General features: G+C 41.1%; 1 protein-coding gene across 2 annotated transcripts in view; it reads right to left on the minus strand.

The window, feature by feature from the left end:
- LOC148421372 (trinucleotide repeat-containing gene 6C protein-like) overlaps positions 1 to 24,867 on the minus strand; it is a 42,766-nt gene that overhangs the window by 6,511 nt on the left and 11,388 nt on the right. For both annotated transcript variants that reach the window (XM_088419277.1, XM_088419275.1), the window contains exons 4-19: positions 15,838 to 16,230; positions 6,965 to 9,388; positions 6,249 to 6,452; positions 5,754 to 5,920; positions 5,583 to 5,660; positions 5,405 to 5,462; positions 5,190 to 5,332; positions 4,884 to 5,030; positions 4,075 to 4,224; positions 3,788 to 3,907; positions 3,543 to 3,626; positions 3,013 to 3,295; positions 1,677 to 1,841; positions 1,407 to 1,598; positions 1,186 to 1,335; positions 619 to 834 (exon numbers count right to left, since the gene is read on the minus strand). In XM_088419277.1, the coding sequence (XP_088275403.1) occupies positions 619 to 834; positions 1,186 to 1,335; positions 1,407 to 1,598; positions 1,677 to 1,841; positions 3,013 to 3,295; positions 3,543 to 3,626; positions 3,788 to 3,907; positions 4,075 to 4,224; positions 4,884 to 5,030; positions 5,190 to 5,332; positions 5,405 to 5,462; positions 5,583 to 5,660; positions 5,754 to 5,920; positions 6,249 to 6,452; positions 6,965 to 9,388; positions 15,838 to 16,230 (4,974 nt within the window). The remainder of the gene's footprint in view (positions 1 to 618; positions 835 to 1,185; positions 1,336 to 1,406; positions 1,599 to 1,676; positions 1,842 to 3,012; positions 3,296 to 3,542; positions 3,627 to 3,787; positions 3,908 to 4,074; positions 4,225 to 4,883; positions 5,031 to 5,189; positions 5,333 to 5,404; positions 5,463 to 5,582; positions 5,661 to 5,753; positions 5,921 to 6,248; positions 6,453 to 6,964; positions 9,389 to 15,837; positions 16,231 to 24,867) is intronic.

Raw genomic sequence — 24,867 nt, forward strand, 5'->3', positions numbered from 1 at the left:
ATACGATTCAGAAAAATGTAAATAGAAAAACTCCTGGTGCAACTCCCCTTACCCCCACCCCAACAGTGCAACACGCAAAGCGGTTAGGCGAAACAATGCTGATATGCGTCCTCTTTTGAGAGCCGGTAAACCTCAGAATGTCAGTTCAGCAGGATGTTTTCCAAAAAGGTAAGCCAGTGATAGAGAACAGATGTGAGGTCTGCTCTTTGACAAAGTCTGCTTAGCATTTTGATTAAAGATTTCCAAAGTAATCATCTACAGGTGTATTTGTAGGAAGAAAAAGTAGGAATAGTAGTAGTAATGTTTTTGTAAAGGGATTATTATTATTATTGACAATATTTATGATTACGGTATATTTATTTGTGAAAGTTCCTTTCAATATTGTTTTTCCAGGTATCTGGTTGTTACATTCAAAATGTATCTGCATATGGATAGAGCATGCTCCATTTGGCTGGATTAGACATAACATTTTCTCCCGTGTGAGAGGGCAACTAGATATATTAGCCTGGGTATAGGACTGGTTCTGTCATTTTGATCTATTTTGCTTCTAAAAAGATTTTACTAATGAAAGTAATAAGTTTTTACTTTCAGAAATTCCATCAAAGTATTTTTACTTACCAGAGGAATAAGAGCCACTCCAGCCTTGGGCCAGGCCCAACGAGTTGCCCCCCCAAGTCGAGGAAGGTTTGGTGTTGGTGAGGCCTGGTGGGGGTCGGGATGGGGCTGCGGAGCCGCGTGGGCCCTGAGGGACTTTCCACAGCTCATGGGTCAGTGAAGCTTGGTTCTGGGTTATAGACCCCGTGGACCAGGTCGACTTGACATCGGACAGTTTGCCTTTAAGCAACGAGTCATGAATAAAAGAGATGAGTTATTAAGTCAAAAAACAACTTAGTTGTTTTTTCTATGGCGTGTTAAGCATGGCTTCTTGAATTACTTGTGGATTCCTTCAAAAAAAAAAAATCACATGAAAACTGCTAATTGAGGCGAGGTGAGAGCTTCCTTTTTGTGGTTGACATTGAAAAGGTACAGATGGTTTCTGGGGAAGTGAGTACAATTTTGTTGTTGCCGCAGCAACCAAGGTAAAACCTAGGTTTACGGTGGGCCACCGTCTACTGTATGTATGGTCTTTATTTAGTTAATACAACTAAGTGTTTTTAGCAGTGCTCATTAGAGACTTGCCCATACCTCCATTCCTGTCACGTAGCAGGTATCTGTTGACGTCATGTATGTTTGTGTTGATGGTGGGACCGCTGGGGACGCTACCAGGTGTCATGTTAGGGTCATTCTCAGGGTCAATGTTCTGAAGGCCCTTCCATGGCACACCTGGGCAGAATTCTGGGGATGTGAAATAGATTGTCAGAAATATTGTGACAAAGAGCATGGCATTCATCTTCCTTTGTCTTCACCTGGAGGCCAGTTAACGTTGGTCCCGTTGGTGATCTTTTCATTGGGGTTTTTGCCTTGGCCCCAGCTGTCTGGGGGTATCAAGGAGCTGGAGGGGGGGTCCGAGCTGGACATCAGATTGTATGGGCTGTAGGAATCCTCCAGTTGTGAGTGCTTCACAGGGGGCCCCATGGAAGGGGGTGCAGATATGGCACCTGGCACATGGACAAACACTTCCACTTCAATTCTTTTTATTTATTTATTCTTTGTCGATCTAAGCTAGAAATGCTCACCGTGTTTGTTGAGGTTGTTCTCCAGGTTTGAGGTGCTGCCACCGAGGCTGTCCATAGAGTTGGAGTGCGTCCACTGGGACAGACGAGACTGGGGCTGAGGGGGCTCTTTCAGAGACAGACCCCCAACCTCGATGCAGTTTACATTCATGTTTGGATTCAGTCCAGCTGCGCAAAGGATAAAAAGATTAGAAACTCATACTTGTACGAAGAGGGTCCCTCATTAAGGCATTTTGGGTGGCCACGTTGCGGAACCCCTACCAGGACGGTCGCAGGCCCTTTAGTTATATTCGCAATACAACAGGCTTCAATGCTTTTTTCATGTTTAACGCCTTCAAGCTGTATTAAGAGTTTATAAAAACATTATTCTTAAATCATTCTTTTTTTTTTTTTTACGTTTTGTTTTTCTAAAGATTTAGATCTAACAGAATATTTTAAATTTTATAGGCTTCATTTTCAAACCATTCTTTATGGAAGGATTTCTCTGATGTGGAAAAATTGTGCATAACATTGCAAACAGAGTGATAATGAGGACTTTAACATTAGAAAACTCAAAATCCCGACTATTCAATATGACAATGTGCAACAATGTGATGATATCATTATGGTAAAGTAAATGTAAGTGAAATTTGAGGTGGCCCAACAGTCACATCGTGGCCACTGTTCATGTCGAAGTATTCACTAATGCAATTTCCATAATATAGTGGACCATGGAGACTATTCAGGAATTACATTACTACAGTATTTGATTGCATGTACATAACAAATAGCAAACAAAATCTTCACCAAGTGACATTTTACATCAACTAATTGTGTGACAACCACTTCAACCGTTTTTTTTTTCAAATTTGTTCTTTGCTTTATAAAAAAAAAAAAGTGGTGCTAAAACCATGTGGTTGTAATCATGTTTACATATACCGATTTCACAATGGACAACTTTAACATTTATCGCTTGCTGAGCAGATAAGGCATCTTTACATTCATTGTGGAATCTTAAGAGAAATTGAGCTGTAAAATATTAGTATAGCCTGCTCTCGAATTCATACCCTACAAAAATTACCTCCTGCTAAAAAAATAAAACTCTACTACAGCTCTTATTTAAAGAAATAGGTCAACTAAATGTGGATTGTGTTTTGAATTGCTGCTGCTGCTGTGGCAACAACCACTTCACCCACAGTAATTATCTCCATTTATTGTTCTATTTTATTGGCAGGGAGAGGCCAAAAGTTACAGCTGCGGTAATAAACCCAGACTTGCTGTTGCCATGGTTACCAGGGATAGTGCCAAATCGACAGCGACTGAACTAATACAAATCGTAATTGCTCTTTCAAAGACTCACATAGCGGGTAGGTGCTGTAGGCGTTGGGTGAAGACAGTGGCTCTTTGGTGTGCAGTGTGTCGGCAAGGCCCGGGGCATGATGTGGGCCAGTGAAAGGGTCCAGGGTTGATTTTGCAGATCCGGGGCCTCCGGTGGGGCCACCGGGGGCATGCAGACCAGCTTGGGAGGAGGAAGAGGTGGTGGAATGAGAGGGAAGCTGCTGCTGCTTCATCAACAGCGCCTGGTAGAGCTGACGCTGGTGCTGCTGGATCTGCTGCTGCATGTTGGTGATTGTGCGTGCGACCTAGGTGTGGACAGACACAGAGCAGTGTTGAAATACTACTGTAGAAGTATTAATACGAAGAAGGAATATTACCCACACAACAACTACTGTAATGTAATGTAATGTAACAATGATACATCATTCACTCTGTTGTTACAATATTGAATCAATTTTGTAGTCAAGGCATGTAGTTATGTGCCAGAAGTTGGGTCACATTGACCATCACAGGATTTGGTGAGTGGGTGCAGCGTTGTGCCTGTTGACTCACTTGCTGCTCTTGTTGTCGAATGGGACCGGAAACGTTACGTTGCGCCTGCATCATCTGTTGCTGGATTTGTAAACGCTGGTATGCCTGAAAAATAGGGAAGCAAAAGTACGTTACAGCACAGGAAAGAAAAACAAACGCAAACAACATGTGTCATTTGTTCAGTGGGATTATTAATTCTACCTTTTAAATCAGAAATGTAAGTAGTGTCAAAAGTGTCAGTCTCCCGATCAGAAGGAGCGACTCACCATTTGCAGTTGCTGAAGTTGGTACAACAGGGTCATTTGTTGAGGGTTTATTGGCGAGGTTAAAAGTGCAGGGTTCAAACCAATGTTTTTTGCTGCAAACTGCAAGAGCTGTGCTTGGACCTACAAAGAGAAAAACAATCTTGTGATTCAGGTGTAAGAAAAAGCAACCATTAGCTGGAACAAAATGACATTTACTACATACTGCTATGCACAAGCTATACAAGCAAGATATAGAAGACTGTATGATGTGATGGGGGACTCTTTTAGGTACATGTGTATGTATGTACCTGAGGGGAGAGAAACTGAGGCACTTGAGCACGTAGACTAGGCATGGAGGAGCTCAGAGGTGGCACTGGTGGCTGAGGAGGCTGTTGCTGCTGCTGCTGCATGGCCCGGCTTTGTGCTGCTCCACTGGTGCCAAACATTCCACTGGGTATCTAGAATAAAAAGATATATTTTTTATTCAAATTGCCAATGATATTAGCAATTGTATGACTATTAATCAGGCCACTGAATTGATAGACAGTCACTGTAAATTTTGAATTAAAACGTTAAAGTCATCTTTGAAGCGGACACATTTTGAGGAAATCCCCTATAGACAATACAAATTCATGAAAACCGGTCAGGCAAGGGGAAGCGATGGCGACCCAAAACACAATACCTATCACCGTGATTGTCACTAATGCATAAAACAGATGAAAGTATACATTTGAACTTCAAGGTTGATTTGCATGGTAGACTTTAGAACACATCAAAACAATCTAGTTTGCAGCAGTGAATATATTCTGCATCAAGCGGCCAGCAGTTAGATTACTGTTAGCCACTAAATAATATTGGTTTTGAAGGTCAAAGAAATTTTGAGCTGTGAAAAGGCAGCTACAATACCTCCACATTTCCAATCAAAAAAAGCACTTTCCTTTGGGCTTCAAGAGCATTTTCTGGCAATGATACTAGAGTATACTCAGTTTCAATGAGTACTTGAGGCAATGCCACTCAAACAAAAGCAAACAAAAGGGTAGAGTATATGCAAATAAAAGAGCTAATGGTGATACCTCTTCTTGACAATATGGCAAATTTTACATGTTGTAAACAATACCTGTCTGTTGTTCAAGTTTTGCATGGCCAGCCCCGAGTTGCCCGGTCCCAGACCCTGCCCAGGAAGGCTACTGTTGGCCAGGGGGAGCTTCAGGCTGGGGGAAGGCATAAATGGTGATAGGGGGGCATCGTCGGAAAGACCGCCATCCTAGAGCAGAGAGATAAAGCAGTCGTTAAAGCAATCAATAGTGATAAGAGCAAGAAAAGACTGAATACAAAAATGTGTAAATACAGAACATACAACAAAATTATTTGAATGTTTGTAAATGACATACTGTATTTCAAAGGTATGAAACCCATCCAATACCTTGTCAAGGAACGCGTTGCGGTCAGAGGGATCTTTAGAGAGCACGGATGGTCGACACACCAGTGGCTTGTTCAGGCCATTGCTGTAATCAGAAATGCCAATACTACGCTTGTCCAAGTCAGTCTTCTTCTCCAGCAGTGCACCTGAGAGGGGAAAATGTTAATATTTGGAAGATGTGTATATAGGCGCACCACTCGCACAGAAAGTGAACTCACTCATGGCCTGGTCAAGATTCATGTTGTTGCTCTTCAATGCCTCCTCAGCAGGATCTCTCTGTAGCCCAGTGATTACATGCAGTAAGTCCATCAAATAGTAAATAAAACCTCAGCCTTTAAGAAGGCTTATAATATAATGTATGTCATTCTAAATAGTTGCAGAATAAATAGCTCATACCGGAAAACCCATGTCAGTGAGCTGTTTGATGAGACGGTTCATGATCCAGGTCTCATCTGGTTTGTTAATCATCTTCCCCTGAGGTCACACAAGTCAAAAATATTTGAATAATCACATGATCAGTGTGCCCGCACAAATGGAAATGTATATAAGCTTGTTGTAGACCTTTACCTTGCTGGGGCCCTTCTTGGATCCATTGCCCCAGGAATTGCAGGAGGAGCTGCTTTCCTGCGAGGTGGGGCTGCTCCACATGTCTCCGTCCTCGGTGTCCCACTGGCCTGTAGACATTCCCATTTCCTCCCCACCATTCCCCCAGCTGTCTTGCATAGGTTTGGGACCTAAGAAAATAAAAAAGGATGAGTTCATATTTGAGATGAAAACAGTGAACATTTGAGGGAAAAAAAAGTCTAATGCAGCTGGCATGCAAGACAAATCAACACAGAGGGAAATTTTGAACTTGACCACTTGATGGCAGTATTTTCCTTTCCACACATTGCTGAAGATTTAACTCTATGCAGCACTCTTCACTTGGTTCTTGAAAACCTTCTGAGGTGTGAAATTGCCTTTGATTGCTTTAGATGTTTAAGACCCACTAGAGAGACCCCTAAGGACAAGACCACTAAGACCTTACATTGACCCCCAATGTATACAATGGTTGCCATTTACCAGGCTTGCAGGGTGTAGTACAGGAAGGTCCGTTGGTCCTGCCGTAAGGTCCAGAGGGCTCATGGACACCATCTCCCCACCCGCCGACACCCCCTGATGGCTTGCCCCAAGCAGAGGTGCCGTTGTCCACAGCTGATGTTGGCGCTGCAGGCTCTCCCCAAGCAGGCTCCGACTTAGGCTGAACACTGGGAAGCTCTCCCCAGCCTGAAAAACAGAAAAAGATCATGCTGAAAAGGGTAACTTATATTGCATGGCAATCTCAAATGCCATCGCAATCAATGATACTAATTGCTAATTTTGAAAAGTTTTATTGTCCCTGCTATTAAATACACGGGGGGGGGGCAATGTGTCACTCAATCAGAGACAGGGGCTACAGTTGTCGTAAAAGCATTGACATGTGTTTTATGCGTATCTATGTGGTCTTTGTCTTCAATAAGACTCATTTGAACTGTGTGCAATAAATTAAAATAACTTGGCTGGGCTTAATTATGCATACATGGTCATTAAGATACTCCAACACCCAGTCGACTTAAGAATCACTAATAAAGAATTACTTAGAGAAATAATGGTTGGAATACCTAACAATCCTTACTGATAACAGTCTTAATGGTAAGTTAGTCACACTATCTGATTATTAATGCAATAGATTTTGTACTTCATCTGATTTATTATTTAAATCAGGCTTCGATCCATTCTTAAGTCCCATCTTATTTTACCTGGGTTAGCAAGAGGTCGACTCTGGGGGCCTGCACCTGGGTGCGGGGCACAACTGTTGGGTGGCCCGTAGTTATTTCCATGATGTTGATGTTGGAGATGGCTCGGCACGTTGCCATGGTGAGGGTGATGGTGCAGTGGATGGCCGTGGTGGTGATTGTTGTTGCCAAGGCCTACAGAGTGATTGTTATTGTTGGGTGCGATCATGCCACCATTCTTCATGGGGGGTGGGCCGCTGTTGCCTGAATTATTATTAGGATTATTGCGATCCCACATATTGACAGTCTTGCTGTATGTGCCGGGATCACCCCAGGTAGATGTTCCATCATCAATTTCCATCTTCCGGCGGATAGAGGGAGGGGAAGGTTCCTCCCAACCTGTAGATTCAAAGCCTTGGTCCTGTTTGTTAAGGTTGCTCCAGCCGGAGGTGTTCTGTTTGACAGAGCCAGGACCTCCCCAGGAACCAATACTTCCTCCACCTCCACTCCCAGTGCTGCTGCCACTGCTTTCAGTGGGCTTGGCTGAGCCCCAGGTACTCTGCACTGGGCCGTTGGCACGGGAGGTTTCACCCCAAGTGCTGCTACTTACAGAAGAAGTAACCTTACAAGCTCCTCTACTTCCTCCTCGAGCATTTTCCTTCCATCCTCCATTACCTCCGTTTCCTCCTTCCCCATCCCACATGCTGCTGGGGGAGCCGTTGCTCTTGCGCTCTGGTTCAGCCCAGTCCCTTGTGCTAGAACTGTTGACACCCCCATTATTACTTCCCCAACCACAAGAGCTAAGGGGGCCCTCTCCCCAATTAGTGGACTGGCTTTTTGCCATGTCGCTGTCCCAGCTAGGTGACTTGTCCTCAGAGCCCCAAGATGTCATGCTTACATTTTTAGGTCCATTGGTCGGCAAGGGGTCTCCCCAGCCACTGGTGGTGCCATTAGGGGGTTCTTTCTGTGAATGTGGGGGATCACCCCATCCAGATGCAGTCTCGACTGGCGGTGGTGGAGGGGCACCCCAGCCTGATGACCCTTCGCTTTCCGGTTTTCCATCAGATCCACGCCTCGGATTGGTACCGGTGTTAGGGTTAATGGTACCGCCGTTGGTGCATGAAGATCCGCCATTAGAATTGGAACTTTCAAACGTGTCTGAGCTGCTGTTGCTTTTGCCATCATCAGAGTTTGCCTCCTCCATTTCCCATACCGTGTGCTGTCGGATGGGGGTCTGTCCCCAACCAGTGTTACTCAGCACCCGAGGGTCCAGGTCCTGTCGGGGCAACACAGGAGTATAATCCATGCTTGAGGACCTGTGCCTGTGGTGAGACTGGCCATCTCTGCTGTCACCACTTCCCTCACTAGCAGGGGCAGTCCCAGGCTGCTTACCCCATGAGCCAAGTTGTTGCTCTTGACCTGACCCCGAAATGACAGCGTCAACAGAATCCCAGCCTTTCGATGCATCACCGCCTCCTGAGGCTTTCCCCCAGTCACCCCAGCCACCATTCCCATTATTCCCGCCACCGCCACTACCCCTGCGACCCCAAGTAGAGAGGCCTGCGGGGGGAGCTGCGTCCCAGCCAGAGTCCTTGGGGGAGTCAGCTGCCTTGGTTTCACCACTACCCCATACAGAGCTGCCTGTCGTATCTCCATTGAGCTGGGATGATTCAGTAGGCGACTGACCTCCCCAGCCAGTTAACCCATGGATAGGGCTCATAGGCTCCTGAGCTTGTTGCTTGTTGTGGTTTGGTCCATCAGTGTTAAGGTTAGTTTCCATATTGAAGGACAAGCTTGTGTTGGTTGAAGCGCGCTGCTGTTCATTTTCATTAGCACCAACCATGTTAACCCAACCAGTGCCACAAGTGCTTGTGCCTCCAAGGCTCCCATTCCCGATGTTTCCATTCCCACTGCCTGGTGGGTGGGATGAGGCGGCGACCCCATTTGGGCCAATGACACCACTGCTCTCATGACCGAGAACGGGCCACGCGGAAGGGTTGGCACTGGGATTGAGATTCAAGTTAAAACCGGGTGAGCCCCAGTGATTGGGCGTTCCTACTCGCCCACCATTCATTCCATCTTGTTTGGCATCTGAGCCCCAACCTCTGTTACTGGACAACGTGTTGGCAGACCCAGGTCCTGTCATCATGTTATTGTTCGATTTGAGAGATGTGTAGTGGGCCGGCTGGCCTGTTGCACCTGTGGCCATACTCAGAAAAGGACTACTGACGGTAGTGACAGCGCTGACGTCTGTGCTGAAGCTAGCTGAGCCCAAGGGGCATTCTGGTGCTGCAGGTTGGCTGGGGTCACTACTGCGGCTAATGGAGGGCCACGCTTCAGTGTCACCTTCGTCAATATTTCCTTTGTTCCAGCTGTTGGCACCGGAAATGTTCTCTGGATGCAAGGTGGCTCCCCACTGGGCAGCAGGGTCACTCTTGTGGGATATGTCTAAAGAGAAAGGAAAGAAGGTGGATATATTTAAAAAGTGGGGTTGAGTAAAACTAATGACAAAGACAACGGAGCAACACAAAGACAAAAAAGAGCAAGTGAAAGAAGCACGAGATGCCGCAATAAGTTATCCACTGCCAGCTCAGTAAAATTGATCTTTATAGCAGTTAATGGCAGTGAATGTGTTAAGTACAGAAAGCGATTGGCCTCCACCCAAGACTGGAAAAAGGGCAGGCACATTACTGATACAATTTCCTTTTGTATAAGTACTCAACTATGAAAGTAAAAAGATGGTAAAAGTAGTCAACACAGTACAGATAATACTAATAAAAGATGATGTCTGGATTTTCCTTTAGTAAAAGTAAAAAAAACAAAAATGTAATGAAATGTATTTATTTGAAAAGTGTAAATATGGCTAATGTACTCACACTCTGTACTTTACATTAAGTACAAATACTTACAAATAGTCTTACCAATGGTAAGAGTAGAAGTACTGATTCTAGAACCTATGTACTGATCGCGTCATAAAATTGGACCTTTGACATCTACAGCAGTCTAAGGCAACAAATTAATGAATTCTCTAGATTTAGCAAAATTTACACTAATGCTCGCATTCAACATTTGGTGAGATAAAATTGTTTAAGTAGCATCAAACAATGTTGAGCACAATGTACAGTAGATGCAATCAAGACTCTTGTATTATATGCACACATTTATTTGCCTGGGAGTCAGATGAACCAAAACAGATTTCCTCTTTTTTTCCCCCACTTTCTCTTCCGTTTTTTGAAAGATATTCCTTTCTAACACTTGAACTGCCCTAATTTGTTATTATATGGTGACCACCTCTGTCTAATGTCTGTACCTTTTATCTTGCTTTACGTCCCCTCCCTCTTTCCTTATCCAGTTAATGTTTTTTCTCCCTCCTCAAACACCCAACCCAGTAGAGCGCATCTGTCTCCATCGTGGCTTTGTTAGCTTGGGCACTAAAGGAAAGCCCAAGTGGAACAGTGCTCATTTATCGGAATGAAACTGAGCTGGTTTCTCATCCATCACACCCAACACTCCTACTCCACCCCCAGCACATTATAAACTAAAGGAAACACTTTTCTCAAAAGTCTGCAAATATATTCCTCTCCCTCTGCATACAACGGAAAGTCTAGAGGCAAGTCTAGTCTAGCTTTATGCATAGCCTATGTGTTAAGAAAATAAGCCCAAAACTAAGAACACTATTTTCTAATTTATATTCGACTGCACACAAGAAATGCCATTCGCTCCAATTCCATCCCATCAGCAGAGGGGACTAATTGATCGAATCAGTGCTGTAAGAGGGAAATTAATCAATGTGAGACAGGTAATCAATGATCTTGTTAATTCAAAAGGCAGAGAGAAAGAAAAGCTATTGATCCAGTATGCATACTCCCAATGGGATAGTCTTCAAACAATACAAATTACTATCATTACTCCAATCAACACACAGGCCTACCAAGCATATTTAGAGGCAATTCCACCATTCAGAGGAAAATTATTATTATTAATAATAATAATAATAATAATAATAATAACAGAACTAATGAATAATGAGAGCCTAACTGTTAATTTAAAACCGCCATATATGGGTTAAACTGAGGGAATGTCAAACCATAAACATATTTTCTTTGACTTGTGTCTGCATGCCTTTAAGCTACGGTAAAACATCTAACACAGCGATTTGCTTCTCCAAGCATTTATCTTTATTTCTCAGGCAGCTTTATCTTGCAAGGTCATCAGGCTGATGGTGCATGCAGCATGCATATTCTCTAATCTTGGAACGCACCCAGATACACAAAGGAAAAAAGAAATCCCGACATTACAGCAAAGGCAAGCCAATGTTACGTTTGTAATCGTTTAAGTTAGTGAGCCAATGGCGTTTCTCTGCCTTTTGGCACAATGTTTGAATGAAAAGCACAAATGTTTTAGGAAACAGCACAAAAGGAAGCAACATGTCTAAACCAACTTCAATTACTGATTAGATGCTTGGCCGACTGCTTTTCAATCAGACATAACCACACAGATGGTCTTTTCAATTACCAACCAAAATGGCTTATACGTCTTACACGAAAAGACGGCATCATTAATAGCTACTGATGTTACTCGTGTCTTTGATCTGTCAACACTATCTTTAGAGCAGGCTGTTTTATTAGTACTGAAACACGGCCAACACACTAACAATTCTGCCTCAGCAGAATGTTGGTTGGGTTCACCCAAAAACCTCAGACTATTTTTTTGTACTCTCGTTTCCACATTTTCTTACATCAAACCTTTTAAACAATTAAAAAAAAAATGATTTATACAACTGCCTTTATGATAAATTGTTTTAATTGTCAAGAGGCTTTATGGACACCCAGTAAAATTTGGTCATGATCTGGCATTTTTATCACTTCTGTCACATATATTTTAAAGCAAGTATCAACGTTTTTTCACTGCTGTGTCAGCTTAGGTCAGGTGGACTGGCATGTTCCACCTCCTAAAAAATACACCACGACAAGTTCATGTACTAGGGATAGACAAACTATTGACCTGGCCGATTATTGGCGCCAATATTCTGCATTTTGACGAGTGTCGGTATTGGCCTTTTTGAAAATATGACGACCAAAAAAAAAAAAAAAAAGATCAATAGCAATGAGAACTATTCATTTAAACTTTCAGTTAACTTTCTAAGCGATGTTGGTGGCACCGGGAACTTACTGCACCTTTTGTTATTGTTTGAAAAAACGTGTTTCATGATTAAAAATAAGTAGTAAGTAAAATCAATTTCTTATTTTGATGAACACAAGAGATAATTAAACAACTTTTACGAAGGACTACAAAGATCAAAATAATTACTGCTGAGAATCTGAAATTTGAGGATTCCAATCATTATAAGTTAAACAATTGCTCTAAATGATAATTTGGTTCTAAATATAGTTGCAGAATAGTTAGATAATCGATTAGTCATTGATTAATCGAGCCATTTTGGCAGCTCTATAAGACAGATAAAAGTCTGCTGTGAAATGTTAAAAAAAAAAAAAGCTTTAACAATTGCAAATCTGAAAAGTTGTTCTACAAACATTTTTTTTTAACAAAATTTCCTTTTAAAGTTTGATGACAATATTTTAAAATTAAAATGAATAAGACCAAATATCATGTATCGGCTTGTTTGACTAACAATAAATTGGCCCTGGGAAGAAAAAAAAACAAGGAAAAAAAACATCATCCATCTCCAGTACAGTCTGATCATGGGTCACCAGGCCACCATTAATGTTGGACCTTGCAGATATTACTTCTAGTACCTGGTTGAGCAAGAAACGTGACCATAGGGCACGCAAGGAGGAAGATGGACAGGCGGAATATCAATAATGCTATTGACGTCTAGATTATTATGTTAGTACGATACTAAATTTCTTTTGTGTCTAACATTATAAATGTAATCACACTGTGGAATAAGGTTCTAGTATAATGTATATAGCAGCTTATTTTTTTCTGAGCTCAATTCACCAAATTCATTTTCTGAAACACCATCTCCTGACATTCCAATCAAAGTGTCTTGCAGTGTTACATTATTTCCATTCATAATAAGTACCAGTATGTAATGTGACAGCAAGTGTTATTTCATTCTCAATCCAGCTAAGAGGCCATTCACTGATTATGATTTCCAAAAAAAAAAAAAAAAAACTAAACAAAGGCACCCATTTTATTCTTGCGCCCAACTGGGAACAAAGCTGCCTGTTCGCATGCATGAATGTGCAAGTCTGTGCATGCATCTCCATGCCTGTTCTCTATGAATAATTTGGACCAAAGCTTAGTTAGTGATCAGTGAAAATGCTCAAATAATTAGGGGACCGTTGTTGTATTACAACAGTATACACGCAATGAATGTAGATGCCAGTGCTGTAATATGAATGGCAATAGCTTACAAGTTAAACCAAGAACGAAGTAAGAAATTAATTCTGATAAAACAAGCTGTCGGAAGAGACATGGGCAGGTAGCCAAGAATGAAATGCCTCTGAAATGAAATATAAGGAGGGGTGACAGTGATCGGGGGTCTGGGGTGGTGCGGCAAGAACGTCCAGAGGGGGAGGGTTTGTACTTGCAGCATAAAGGAAAAACACAGGCAACACAAATCCACTCTAGTTGTTGTGGGCATGTATTGAATAAAAACAATAGGTTAGATCAGTCGGTGTTTTGTAGCAAGAATAGAGTGGGCATTTAGATTTTTTTTTCTTTTAATCTAATAGGTCTGATCCATTAGTCTTTGAGGAGCGGTTTGAGCCCACTTGGACCAAAAGAGGCATGCGTTTTCTTTTTGTGTTGAACCAGTGGATGCAAGGATATAAAACTCATCATTCATGCCTGTTTATCTATGCTGGGTGAAAGAAAAAAAAAGCACAAAGCAATGGCAGCTTGGATTAATGAAGCCAACAAGGGCTTTACTTGCATGCTTCATAGTGTAAGAGAGCAAAACATGCAATAAAAACCACCAGGGCATTTTTGGGACCAAGTTCTTTTGCGGTTATTTGATGTGTTGTTATGATGTGTACATACAGCAAAAAAAATGTAGCAAGAATACTATACATTCATCATTACATTATTAAATTCATTGCTTTCTGTGTTTGCAGCTTAGAGAAATAGATGTAAGTTTTAAGTATTTTGGGAAAATAGATGTGCAAACTAGTAGGTTAGAACATTTGCCTCATAACTCTGCGACCATAGGTTTGAATCTGGTTTTCTGTGTGGAATATGGTTCCTCTGAAATTCCAAACACATGGTACTTAGAAAAGGTGAAGGATCTCTAATGGCTGAAGAGCTTATTTTTGTTCCCATTAAAATTGTCTAGAATTTCCCCATTAGCCTTATTCTAACCAGATATACCCTCATTCTAACGTAAGCTGCGTTAACAATAGAGCCAAGGGTCCTTAAAGCGCCTTATGGCTACACGTCTCGGCTACCACGAAACAGCTGTTGGGCTGAAGTTCCCACAAGTCTTAAAAGACCCCCACTTCAGCACCTGCTACTCAGCAAGCCAGTCTGGTCTGGACTACTTAATGATTCGAGTCAGCTGGTCAAACCAGGACGTAGAAGGGGCAAAAGAGTGGGGGCTGTGTCTCTGGTACAAGGGTTGTGTGGGTGGGGGTAGGAATACCCTTAAATCTACATGGGGCTTCCCTTTCAGCCTTTAAAGCTTTTTGGATAGTCTGTTGGAATACCCACACACACCCTATGTTGTTCTTTTTCATTGTGTCTTGGAAAATAGGAAATATAAACAATAGCTTTACAAAAACTGTGTGTGCGTGCTTGTATGTGTGTGTCAGCTGTGGCCTGCAAAGCGGACGCAGATCTGAGGTGACAAGTAGGTCAGATTGGTTTTCCTACAGCTGCACACCCACAACATGGATGCGCTCATTTGTGTGCGCATAAGTACAAAGTGACGGCTGCAGGCAACTGAACCTTTTGAATCATCATAACCTCATCCAGATAGGTCAGTAAAAGTGGTGTCCCAGCAACGCAGTTCTGACATGCTTGAGAAACAACTGCGGTTAATGCTTAAGAACACAGGTTTTAAAATTGACTAAATGTTCAGGTTTTCTACTCTTGTGTCTTTTTCTACTCTTGCCATTATCCAAGTTTGGCTGAGGGAAGCCTTTCACTTGAGGCTGAGTTCAGACAGTAAATATGAAGGGATGGGTAAGACCTTGATTAGGGATGCAGAGAAATTAAACTTTTAGGCCGAAAATGAAAACCGAAAACACCAAAAGAGAGAGAAAGAAAAAAAATCAAATTTACTTTGCACATTGCCTTGCGGCAGTCAATCAGCTTTGTGAGAACACTGCTGTCACACGCAGCATCCTGCACAGGTCTGTAAATTGATAAAAAATAAGATAAAACTTGATAGTATGGTTCTGAATATTCTTCTGCTTCAGTGTTTTACATCTGTTTAAAGGGGACTAATTTAAATGTGCTCCAGTTTGTTTGTGGTAAATATTACAATAATAACGTATAATACAGCTCAGCACCAATAGTAATTATTAGCTCCTATTTTGCATTGTTTAGTGATCTCACTGTTTAGTAATGGCCCAGGCAGGATAGACACAGTAACTAATAAGGATGGGACAAGAATTTTTTTTTTTTTTTGGTGGTCGAAAATTCAATTAATTTCGTATCTTTTATAGTTATTTGAAACATCCTCAGCAGGGACAGGACAAATTCCAGGGCTGTTTGTCACATACAGAAGAGCGGACAGAAGCTTGCTTTAATCCCAAATCATCACACAAGTGTTATTGTTGTAAATAATATGCAGTAACTGATGACAGAGAAGCACTGATTAAAAACGAGAAAAGGAAACATTGATTTTAAATCACCAAAATTCCACATTGAAATTTAAATGAAGCAAAATTCAACTGAATAAGTGCTTGGGTTTTAAAAAGTGCACAAACCTGAGTGTTGTGTGTCTGCAGTGAACTCTGCAGAGTTTGGGGTAGTGCTGCTGGTACTTGTAGAAGGTGAAGAGTAAGGTAATGAAGGTGACAAGGAAGAAGAAGAGGACGTGGGAGCGCTGAAGGCTCCTGCAGGCAGTGGCTGGCCTCTCTTCAGTAGCTGCTTGTGCTCCTGCTGCCGGAAGCGTGGGGGTACCTCTCTGGGTGGGTAGCGAGTGCCGGCAGAGGATGAAGGGCACTGTGGCTGAGGGGCAACCGGACTCTGGAGCTGGCTACTGCAAGAGGCCCGCTTGTCATTTCCACAAGAAAGAGAAAAAGAAAGTGGCAGCGTAGGGCTGGCAAGGAGGTGGTGGGGTGTGCAGGGACTGGGCTTAGTGAAACCAGGCTCTGGCACTGGATGGATGGATACATTATACACACAAACACAGAAAAGAGATAGGCAAAAAAGGTTATTAATTGAAGATACAGTTACTGTATTAGCCTGGGCAATGCTAGAATCATAATTGGCAAAATTTCCACTGAGTGGTACAATTTAGTCAGATCTGCCACAGAAATGTTTTATGTTGTATGTGGCCCCCACTAGTCTAAACACGATCTTCTGATAAACATTGCGTTCGTGGAATTTGAATTTGAGTTAAGCAAAAAAAAAGCCATCCATTATTATCCACCTCAGCGGGCCGTTGTTTTGTCATTTGCTGTCGACGAAAAAGGACATCACAGGTCCTCAGGTAACAACCAACGATCAAGGTTCAGCACGGAAACGTCTCAGGGTTAAACTCACAAAATAGGTCAACCATGATTGGTTGTTACTTAATGACCTAATGACATCAATTTGACATTATCATTTGACAAGTGGAAAAATGGCCTCCTCCTGAGATGGATAAAATGTCTGCTACTATGCAGCGCTTGTGTCAGTCGTCATTCGTTGGGGCCCTGTCCACCTTCGGTGCCAATGGACTGCCCACCTCTGGCTGTGGCTTCCTTATTTGTGCCCCCGGAAACCCAGGGTAACTAACAGGTATTGGCATATATTTGTCTAGATTTCGTAGGTTTCTCTCAGTGTTGGCCAGCTAACTATAGTCTTTCTAACACACCGTAGTGTGCATGCTTCAAAATTGTTGCATCACCTTAGTTTACCGTTAGATGCTACTAAATCTCCCACACTTTACCTTTAATTAAATGTTGAGTCAATCATCCACACACACACGTCACCACTTTGTGATCAAATCAACCTGACTTTTTGATAGCCTAGTCCGCCAAACATTAGATTAAAAAAGGCTATGAATTCCTTGTGCAGCATCAAGCGACAACCACAATTATCAAACAATAACAACAGACAGGCAAAACACTGTGTTCTGCTTGGGATGGGCTTTCATCATGCTAAACATGAGATTAAAAAAAAAGAAAAAGACTTAGAATCCTTGAACATCATCAATTGACAACTACAATTATCAGACACTAACAATAGGAAGGCAAAACACCGCATACTGCTTGGGATGGGCTTTCATTGAATGGCTAGTTGAATGTTTTTGTGCATCTATGCTAATTCGGCTTTATGTGCCTCTGCCAAAGAAAATTACACTGCTCCGGTTTGTAGCAGTACTTGTTGCTTGACCTTTAAAGACAAATCCTTCTATCCCAAAGACATATATGCAACTTTCAAAACTCCAAGCATTCTTTCAGAGGTACTTATAGTATTATGGCGGATTCAAGTTTTATATATATATATATATATATACACACACACAGTATAAATAAAATAAAAAAGTATTTATACTAGTCAAGCTGGAGAAGAAATGGAGAGGAGTACTTTTACCTTTACATCTTTGACTGATTGAAGAAGACATAATTCAGTGGAATCCCATATTTTGCTACACCCCTCTCCCTCCTTGTGCTTTAAATGCACATGCAGAGAAAGTGAGCTGCCTCCAGCAGTATCCGGCTGGCTGTTGGCCTGAAACTGCAGTGGCTGACGTACATCTTTGATTATATTCTGCTCTCCTCGCTTGACAGTCTCACAGCCAATCTGGTGGCAGGATGTTGAAGGCCTCCCTCCTCTCTTCTTCCCTTGCATTTGTAACAATCTCCTCTTCTGTTTTTCCTCATCATAGCTACTCTCATAACACACCTGCACTCAATGTTTCTCTCTCTCGCTGTCATTATTTAGCCTTCTATCAGCCTCAGCCTGATGCTCCCTGTATTCCTCTCCTCCTCTGCCTTCATCCATCCCGATCCCGCCTACTGCTCTGTGGTGCAGTAGACTGCAATGATGAAACAAGAAACCATGCAATCTGGGGCTGGACAATTATGGAAATAATAATCGCAATTATTGGTAAGAGATTGAAATATGATTAATAAACACAGTTTACAATGTTTCCAAACCATCACCTTGAGAAATTTGGTTCCTTGATCCTGGTATCTTTCAAGCTAAAATGCCCATTTAGGGGTTAATTAAATAATTTTGCTAATGCACTACTTTAAGTGCAGTCAGAGCTCGCCCCGCCAAAAATAAACTGTGGAAGAAGACTTAATGTTAAATTTAGATGAATTTGTTTAAGGATTGTATAAAATAATGCACTTAGCCCAAGCACTAAATGTTGCCTTCATGTATCCTCATCATCAGATAAAAAGACGCACATGTCTGAACATTTTAGCTGAGGTAGACAAGTCCAAGGCTTTGGAGAACATGCGATGATAAAAGTTATTTAAAACAGCACCTGCAATGTAAGTTTGACGTAGGGCTGCAATGGTTATTTTAGAAATCCATTTATTGTGTTCATGAATTGATTATTTGGATAGAAAAACAAACAAACAAAAAACAAATGTTTAACTGTTAATCAATTTATTCAAACGGAGGACATTAGTTCAACTTGACAGTGCAATAGCATTAGTAAAAAAATATCCAGCTACTGCTTTGGTCCAAAACATCATAAAAATGGGCAAAGACGTTTAGTTTTTAATCATTAACACACCAACTAATACATGGCTGTAAATGCATTGGCGATAATGCACTTTTATTATGAAGTTGTCCTCAGGAGTGAATGCTAGGAGCTAGCTTTTCTCCCTTTTGTCCTTGTAAACCCTAACCTAACCATATTACCCCCCCCCCCCCCATAACCCTGATATAACGATTGCCTGTAAAACAGTATCTATATGAATGCACCATCTTTTCTTGGAAATTACAGAATATGTACGAGTTAAGGGAAAAAAATAGTACCTGTGAGAGTAACAGTCCCCCGATCAAACAGAAGTATATTAAGTAAGATGTGCCTTTTGTTTTGAGGAAGATGGATATTTTTTTTTTGTAATTCACAAGGGCTGAGTAAGTTCTTTGTGAGTGAGCATCAAATAAAAGGCCACAAAAAGAAAAAAAAAAATAAAGCGTAGAGAAACTCCTCAGATAAGAGCATGTCGATGAAAGATTAAATGAGGAATGTGAGGAGTACGCTCATAACACTTCCCGCCAGTGAACAGGAATGAGATTCCCCACATTAAATTAAAGAGACTACAATCTTATTTCACCTGAATCACACTGAAGGAATAAAATACTCTAGTTGAGTCGCAAATAACGCGGTGAGGATACAAAACAGGTGTTTCGCTAGACTCCATTTGTTGATTTGGGTCATTGTCTTGTTTATTTTGTAGAAGACTTGCAGGAATATTCATGTGCTAAGGGCTGCCCATGGTCCCAAATCATAAAGATGGTTTTAATAAATCATGAAGGCGTGGCAGCCTATAACTGGTATAATGGAGTGCAACTAAACTACGAATATCAGCCTTTCTTACCACAGATGCATCAAATATTGCTGTATGAAGAGATAAAAGACATTTCCTGTCCAACAATTTCACAGCTGCTTCAAAGATTGATGCATATGGTCCAAAGAACAAAATATTATTAGGAGTGCGATCATGAAAATAAATGTTTAAGTAGATAAAGGTACCACTAGCGACACAGTTGGAATCCTAATTATTGTAACGAAATTGGATTTCTCTGGTCTGAAGGTGGTTATTTACACAGCTGCAGATGGAAGGCTTTAATTTTCACAAATATTTTGGGAAGAATATTAAACAATACTATAATCTGCTTCGGTCAAGTCTGTTGCTGCTGTTTTGGTTAGCAATTAACTTCAAATGGGCTCAGCAGTTACTGTGTTTTTATGTCTGTGTGAACAATAGTGTCTATAAAGTAATATTACATTTATTTGAAGGAGTGCTTGTTAATGACATCAGACCTCACTAAGCTGACAATGATGTCAACGAGCAATGTATTTACAAAAAGCCTTGTAGCAATAAAATGCTACATCTGTAAGTATGGTTTATATAGTCAAATGAAATACAAACCCCAAACAAAATCAGAAGCAGTCACTAAAATGACATCTTTACCCACACATTCAACTTTGAAAACGGTCAAACTGAGGACCCTTTAGAAACTATGGGCGAGCCACATCTGGCCCCGTAGCCATACATTGCCTAGGTCTGGTCTATTGTCTGTAGAAGCACTTCATTATGCAGCCACTTTTGTAATTCTGGGGGAAGGAGAACATGCACAAGCACAATGGTGCCATCCCTCATGTCTATGAGCATGCCAATAATTAAAACTAAAATAAAAATAATGTGTATGTATTAGTGTGTGCGTGTGTATATATATATATATATATATATATATATATATATATATATATATATATATATATATATATATATATATATCATCTAATTCATGTGAACACAGACATACTATATGCATGTGTATGTGTACTGCAATGAGTTTTTAGACACACAGAGGGGTGGGAGTCTCTGAGGTCCCATCTGTCTGTGTTAATAAGCTAAAAACTCTCTAGCACACTCACACCACATTAAGGCAAAAGCATTCTCACCCCTCACCCTTTCTAAAGAAAAGACAGTTGCCATAGAGACTGATACTGTTGTCTCCTGCACCTCCATTTGCCTCTTGTGGCCTTATGTGACCTTCTCCCATGCCATGCCATGCCTCCGCCATCCTTTCCATCTAATTAGTACTCTGCACCCCCAATCTTCAACTTCATGCAAGTATGCCCATTTCTCTATGTCTAAAGGGCCGGAGCCAGCTGGTTTTGAACTCAGGTCCCTTAACTGAGAAGCGGATGTGCTCGCCACTCTGCCACTGAGCATGTACTTACATAAGTTGCATCTTAATGGGCATCTGACAGACATGTATGTCTTTCGTAATTCCCAACTGTAAAATGGCCACAGGAGGACCGATCGTTGGGAGTACCATTACTTTGAAATTAGGCGGAGTAATTGGCCCGCAACAGATATTAGCCAAATTTCATGAGGGGGTGTCCAATATAAATATTGTAATTCAAAGATGAAATATAACCATGATATGAACAAACAAACAAAACAAAACAAATAAACAAAACGAAACATAAACTATGTAACGAAAATGGATGAGAGGATAGAATGGGTACTCGAGATACAATAGTACTTGGCATTTGCTTCAATGTGGTCCCAAGGCCATAAGGAGTGAAAAGCCTCTTTGATAAACAGACTAAATAGCCTTTGAACTTTAGAAACTTGTATGCAAACATCTTGGCCTCGAAGCGTGGGCAGAACTGTCACTCATAGGAGCTAAGTCACATCTTATTCATAATCTGCCAGACTTTTGACATGCAGCAGCTCACATGCGAGGGAGGGGGAGGTGAGATAAGATGTGGGGGGAGGGAGGGTTACATAGGCATCAAATGGCCTCGCTTTTCAGCAGCTTGCGAGCGATTCCATCGGATGAATAGACAAAGAGCAATGCTTTGTTTAGGTCTGTGTGGCCTTCTTGTTTCCTGTCGCACTGACCCCAGTCTTTCACTTCATCTCTCGCTTTCGCCCGACAGTCCACATGCATGCGGGATGAGTACACAGGAGACGGAGGGAGGGGGCAGCAAGAAAACAATTATGCTTGGCAGTCATAAATCCACGGGACGTAATTCGCGAGCAATTCACTATTAATTCTTTTGAGTGTTTATAAATGTGGCTAAGTGAAGAGAAAGTGCTGTTGATGCTTAAATAAATTAACTTCTAATTGGATTGTGATTCATGAAATTCCCTTGTTGTGTTGACACAATTAATAGCATATGAAATTGCAAATTAATCCAAAACGGAAGCATGCACTTCACTTGCGTTTATGTGAGTTTCTCACTTTGATAATCATTAATGGTGCTATCACTGCATTAATTACGTTTCTCCCAAGGCGAAATAAACAACGGGAAATAATAGCGATTGTTGAATAGGAAGGCTTGATGAAACAAATTATGTTGCATACAATCATTTGAAACTTATAAAGTCCAATGTTATGGCAGATTTACAATGCACCAGTATGTGCTGTCATAATCGTTTGTCGGTAACTCAGTCACAGAAAACTTTAAAGAATATTTTGTAAGACTTCAACTTGCATCAAAAGAAAAGAAGATAATTTTAATTTTAAAAGGAAAATGAATATGATGCTGACCACAGAATAGGAAACTGACATGCTCTGGCTGCTCATTGGAATGTGACCAACTTTACAATAGCTCAAACAGTGGAAGTCAGTAATTCTCAAATGAGGAAAGACACTTCAGGGGACACGTGAGATTATAAGAGGGTTCCTATAGGATATTAACATATCTAATTCAATGCTTTTTATTGCCATGACAGGAAAAATAGATTTTCCTTTCCAAATTAAAAGTAAATTTATTAAAACATAAAACAACGTATTGGTAATTTATGTTACAGTGATTTCTTTGCAAAACATTGTGTGTCTTTATTTTGTTAACTTTTATATGGCTGAGCATTGTCATTAGTGACTCAACTTTCCGGAAGATGAGCCAGAAATAAAACAAATAATTCTACACAATCTAACTGCTTGAGTTGCTAAATAAAATTACCATAGAGGCTAGAAAAATTGATTGATGGATGGCAATGATGAGTACACACTGTTTCTATTATGACACTGGGTTACTCATTATGATATTTGAATAACATATCTTACATTGTTTCTTAAAACAGGAGAAAAAGAGGTTTTGTGATGCTGACAGTTAAACACCCACTATGAGTTCCTTTAGTCGTTCAGAAATGAAACATGGGAGCAGCATACATTGAAAATGCAAATTTTCTGAGTAGATGTACGAAAACGTGATACATTACATCAAGATTCTGCCGCAACTTCTTCTTCAAAAAAAAACAAACATTTTGCTTAGGTAATACATTTGCATAAATGCGACTCCTGGCAGGTTACGAGCATGTAATATGCCACCATGGCTCAAAGTTTTCTGGTTCTGAAAATCCCCGATGTAAGCATTTCCTTTAGACTACGCAGTATGGAAGAGAGGGAGGAGATAGTATATCTTTCAATATAGCACACAGTTTGACAAAATTCATGTTCTCCTGATTCTTATTCTCTATCTGTGCAAGCATGCTATTGTCCGGGTTGGGGGCAATGTGAAACATACCTACTTGATTGTGATTGCAGTAGTGGCATTGAGAGATTGCGATGGAGCTGTGTGTGTGCTTGGACTGAATAATCAGTGGAGGTAATGGGTACCAGGACAAAGAAGGGTAGCAGCCCTGTATCAGTGGTCTATCTGTGTGCGCGCGTGTGTGTGTGTGTGTGTGTGTGCACGTGGCTGCATGCATGGGGGTTGGAGACGGGCAGTATGAGCCCGCCTGCTGGATGGAGCCCTATGTTGCTGCGAAGCTCTAATCCTAATGGGGGGCAGAGAAGTTAATTCTACTGTGCTGGAGCTTTATCTCATTTTCATACATATGAACGCGTCGGGCCGAGATCGATTACCACAAACAAATTGAAATACTTCGCTACCAAAAGGCCTGCAGAGCGCCAAGCGGGAAAGATGGAAGGGTGGGGGTGATTCTGTATGGGTCTATGAATTTCTGAATTTACCGATATGGATGGAAAGACACAAATCACCCTTGCATACTGATAGCTACCTTCCCACAAACACACACGCGAACCTTTATTATTCAACTCAATGCATACTCATTCCAGTCAAGAACGCTTTCCCTTCAAGAGAAACGGCAGATATGAGGCTATGTGCAAAACCAAGGTGGTTTGTTTATTGAGTAATTCAGCTCTACTACTGAATTGTTCACCTCAAAAACACAGCTAATTACTATCATCTTATAAAATAAATGACCAAAAGACCCCTTTAACAGCTGCACCATCATTGAGTGTTGAATATAGCACATTAAAAATCAACTACTTTTGTGTGACTGGAAGTTCTACCTCAAGCAGTCATCCAAAAGATGACTAAATACTACACGCCTTATAATCCAAGACCAAACATTTTGCAATCATAAACTGGTCGTAAAATGTCAAAAAAAGGATTATCCAACACAGAACTACAGTAGACTCTAAGAAATTTTCTCAATTTGAAAAAGAAAACATCGGTTTCTCATAAACTTTCCTGCTTGGAATCATCAACTTTTCCTGCTTCGAGTAAGCAAACAGTACATTACATCTTATTCGATTGGCTGAGTTAGTCAGAAACAACATTACATGTGATTGGTTGTTCATTCTATGTGCTCAAACATTCACTACCATAATGTGCAAAAATAGAAGGAAGTAAGACTAATGTAAAGCTCAAATAAGTCGGACTTTTTACTTTACAAGGTGTCAAAATAAATAAAATTGAAATTGCAGAAATATCTATAAGTTGATGTCAAAGAAAGTAAACATGTTGACCATCTAAAAAAAAAAGCTCCAAAATGAAATACTTGACAAGTATGGACCAAGAGCACAAAGGTCCCCTGCTCCTTTTTCATTCACTTTTAGTCCTATTCTATTTTGTTCTATTCTTTTGTTAATATATGTTTGGCTGTTTGATTCTAGATTCTCGATGCATGAAATAAACTGAACAAAACACATCTGTGTCCAGATCAGGACTGGCATCTGCTTATTGTGGGCATACAATACTGTGAGTTAAAAAATAAAAAATCAAGTTGATCATTCCGGGTCAATTGTACAGAAGAGGCTCTTATTGCAAAACAAGAGGCTGCAACAAC

The sequence above is a fragment of the Hippichthys cyanospilos genome, chromosome 7 (assembly GCF_059441005.1).
Source record: "Hippichthys cyanospilos isolate Australia breed blue-spotted pipefish chromosome 7, RoL_Hcya_1.0, whole genome shotgun sequence".
Classification (NCBI taxonomy): Eukaryota; Metazoa; Chordata; class Actinopteri; order Syngnathiformes; family Syngnathidae; genus Hippichthys; species Hippichthys cyanospilos.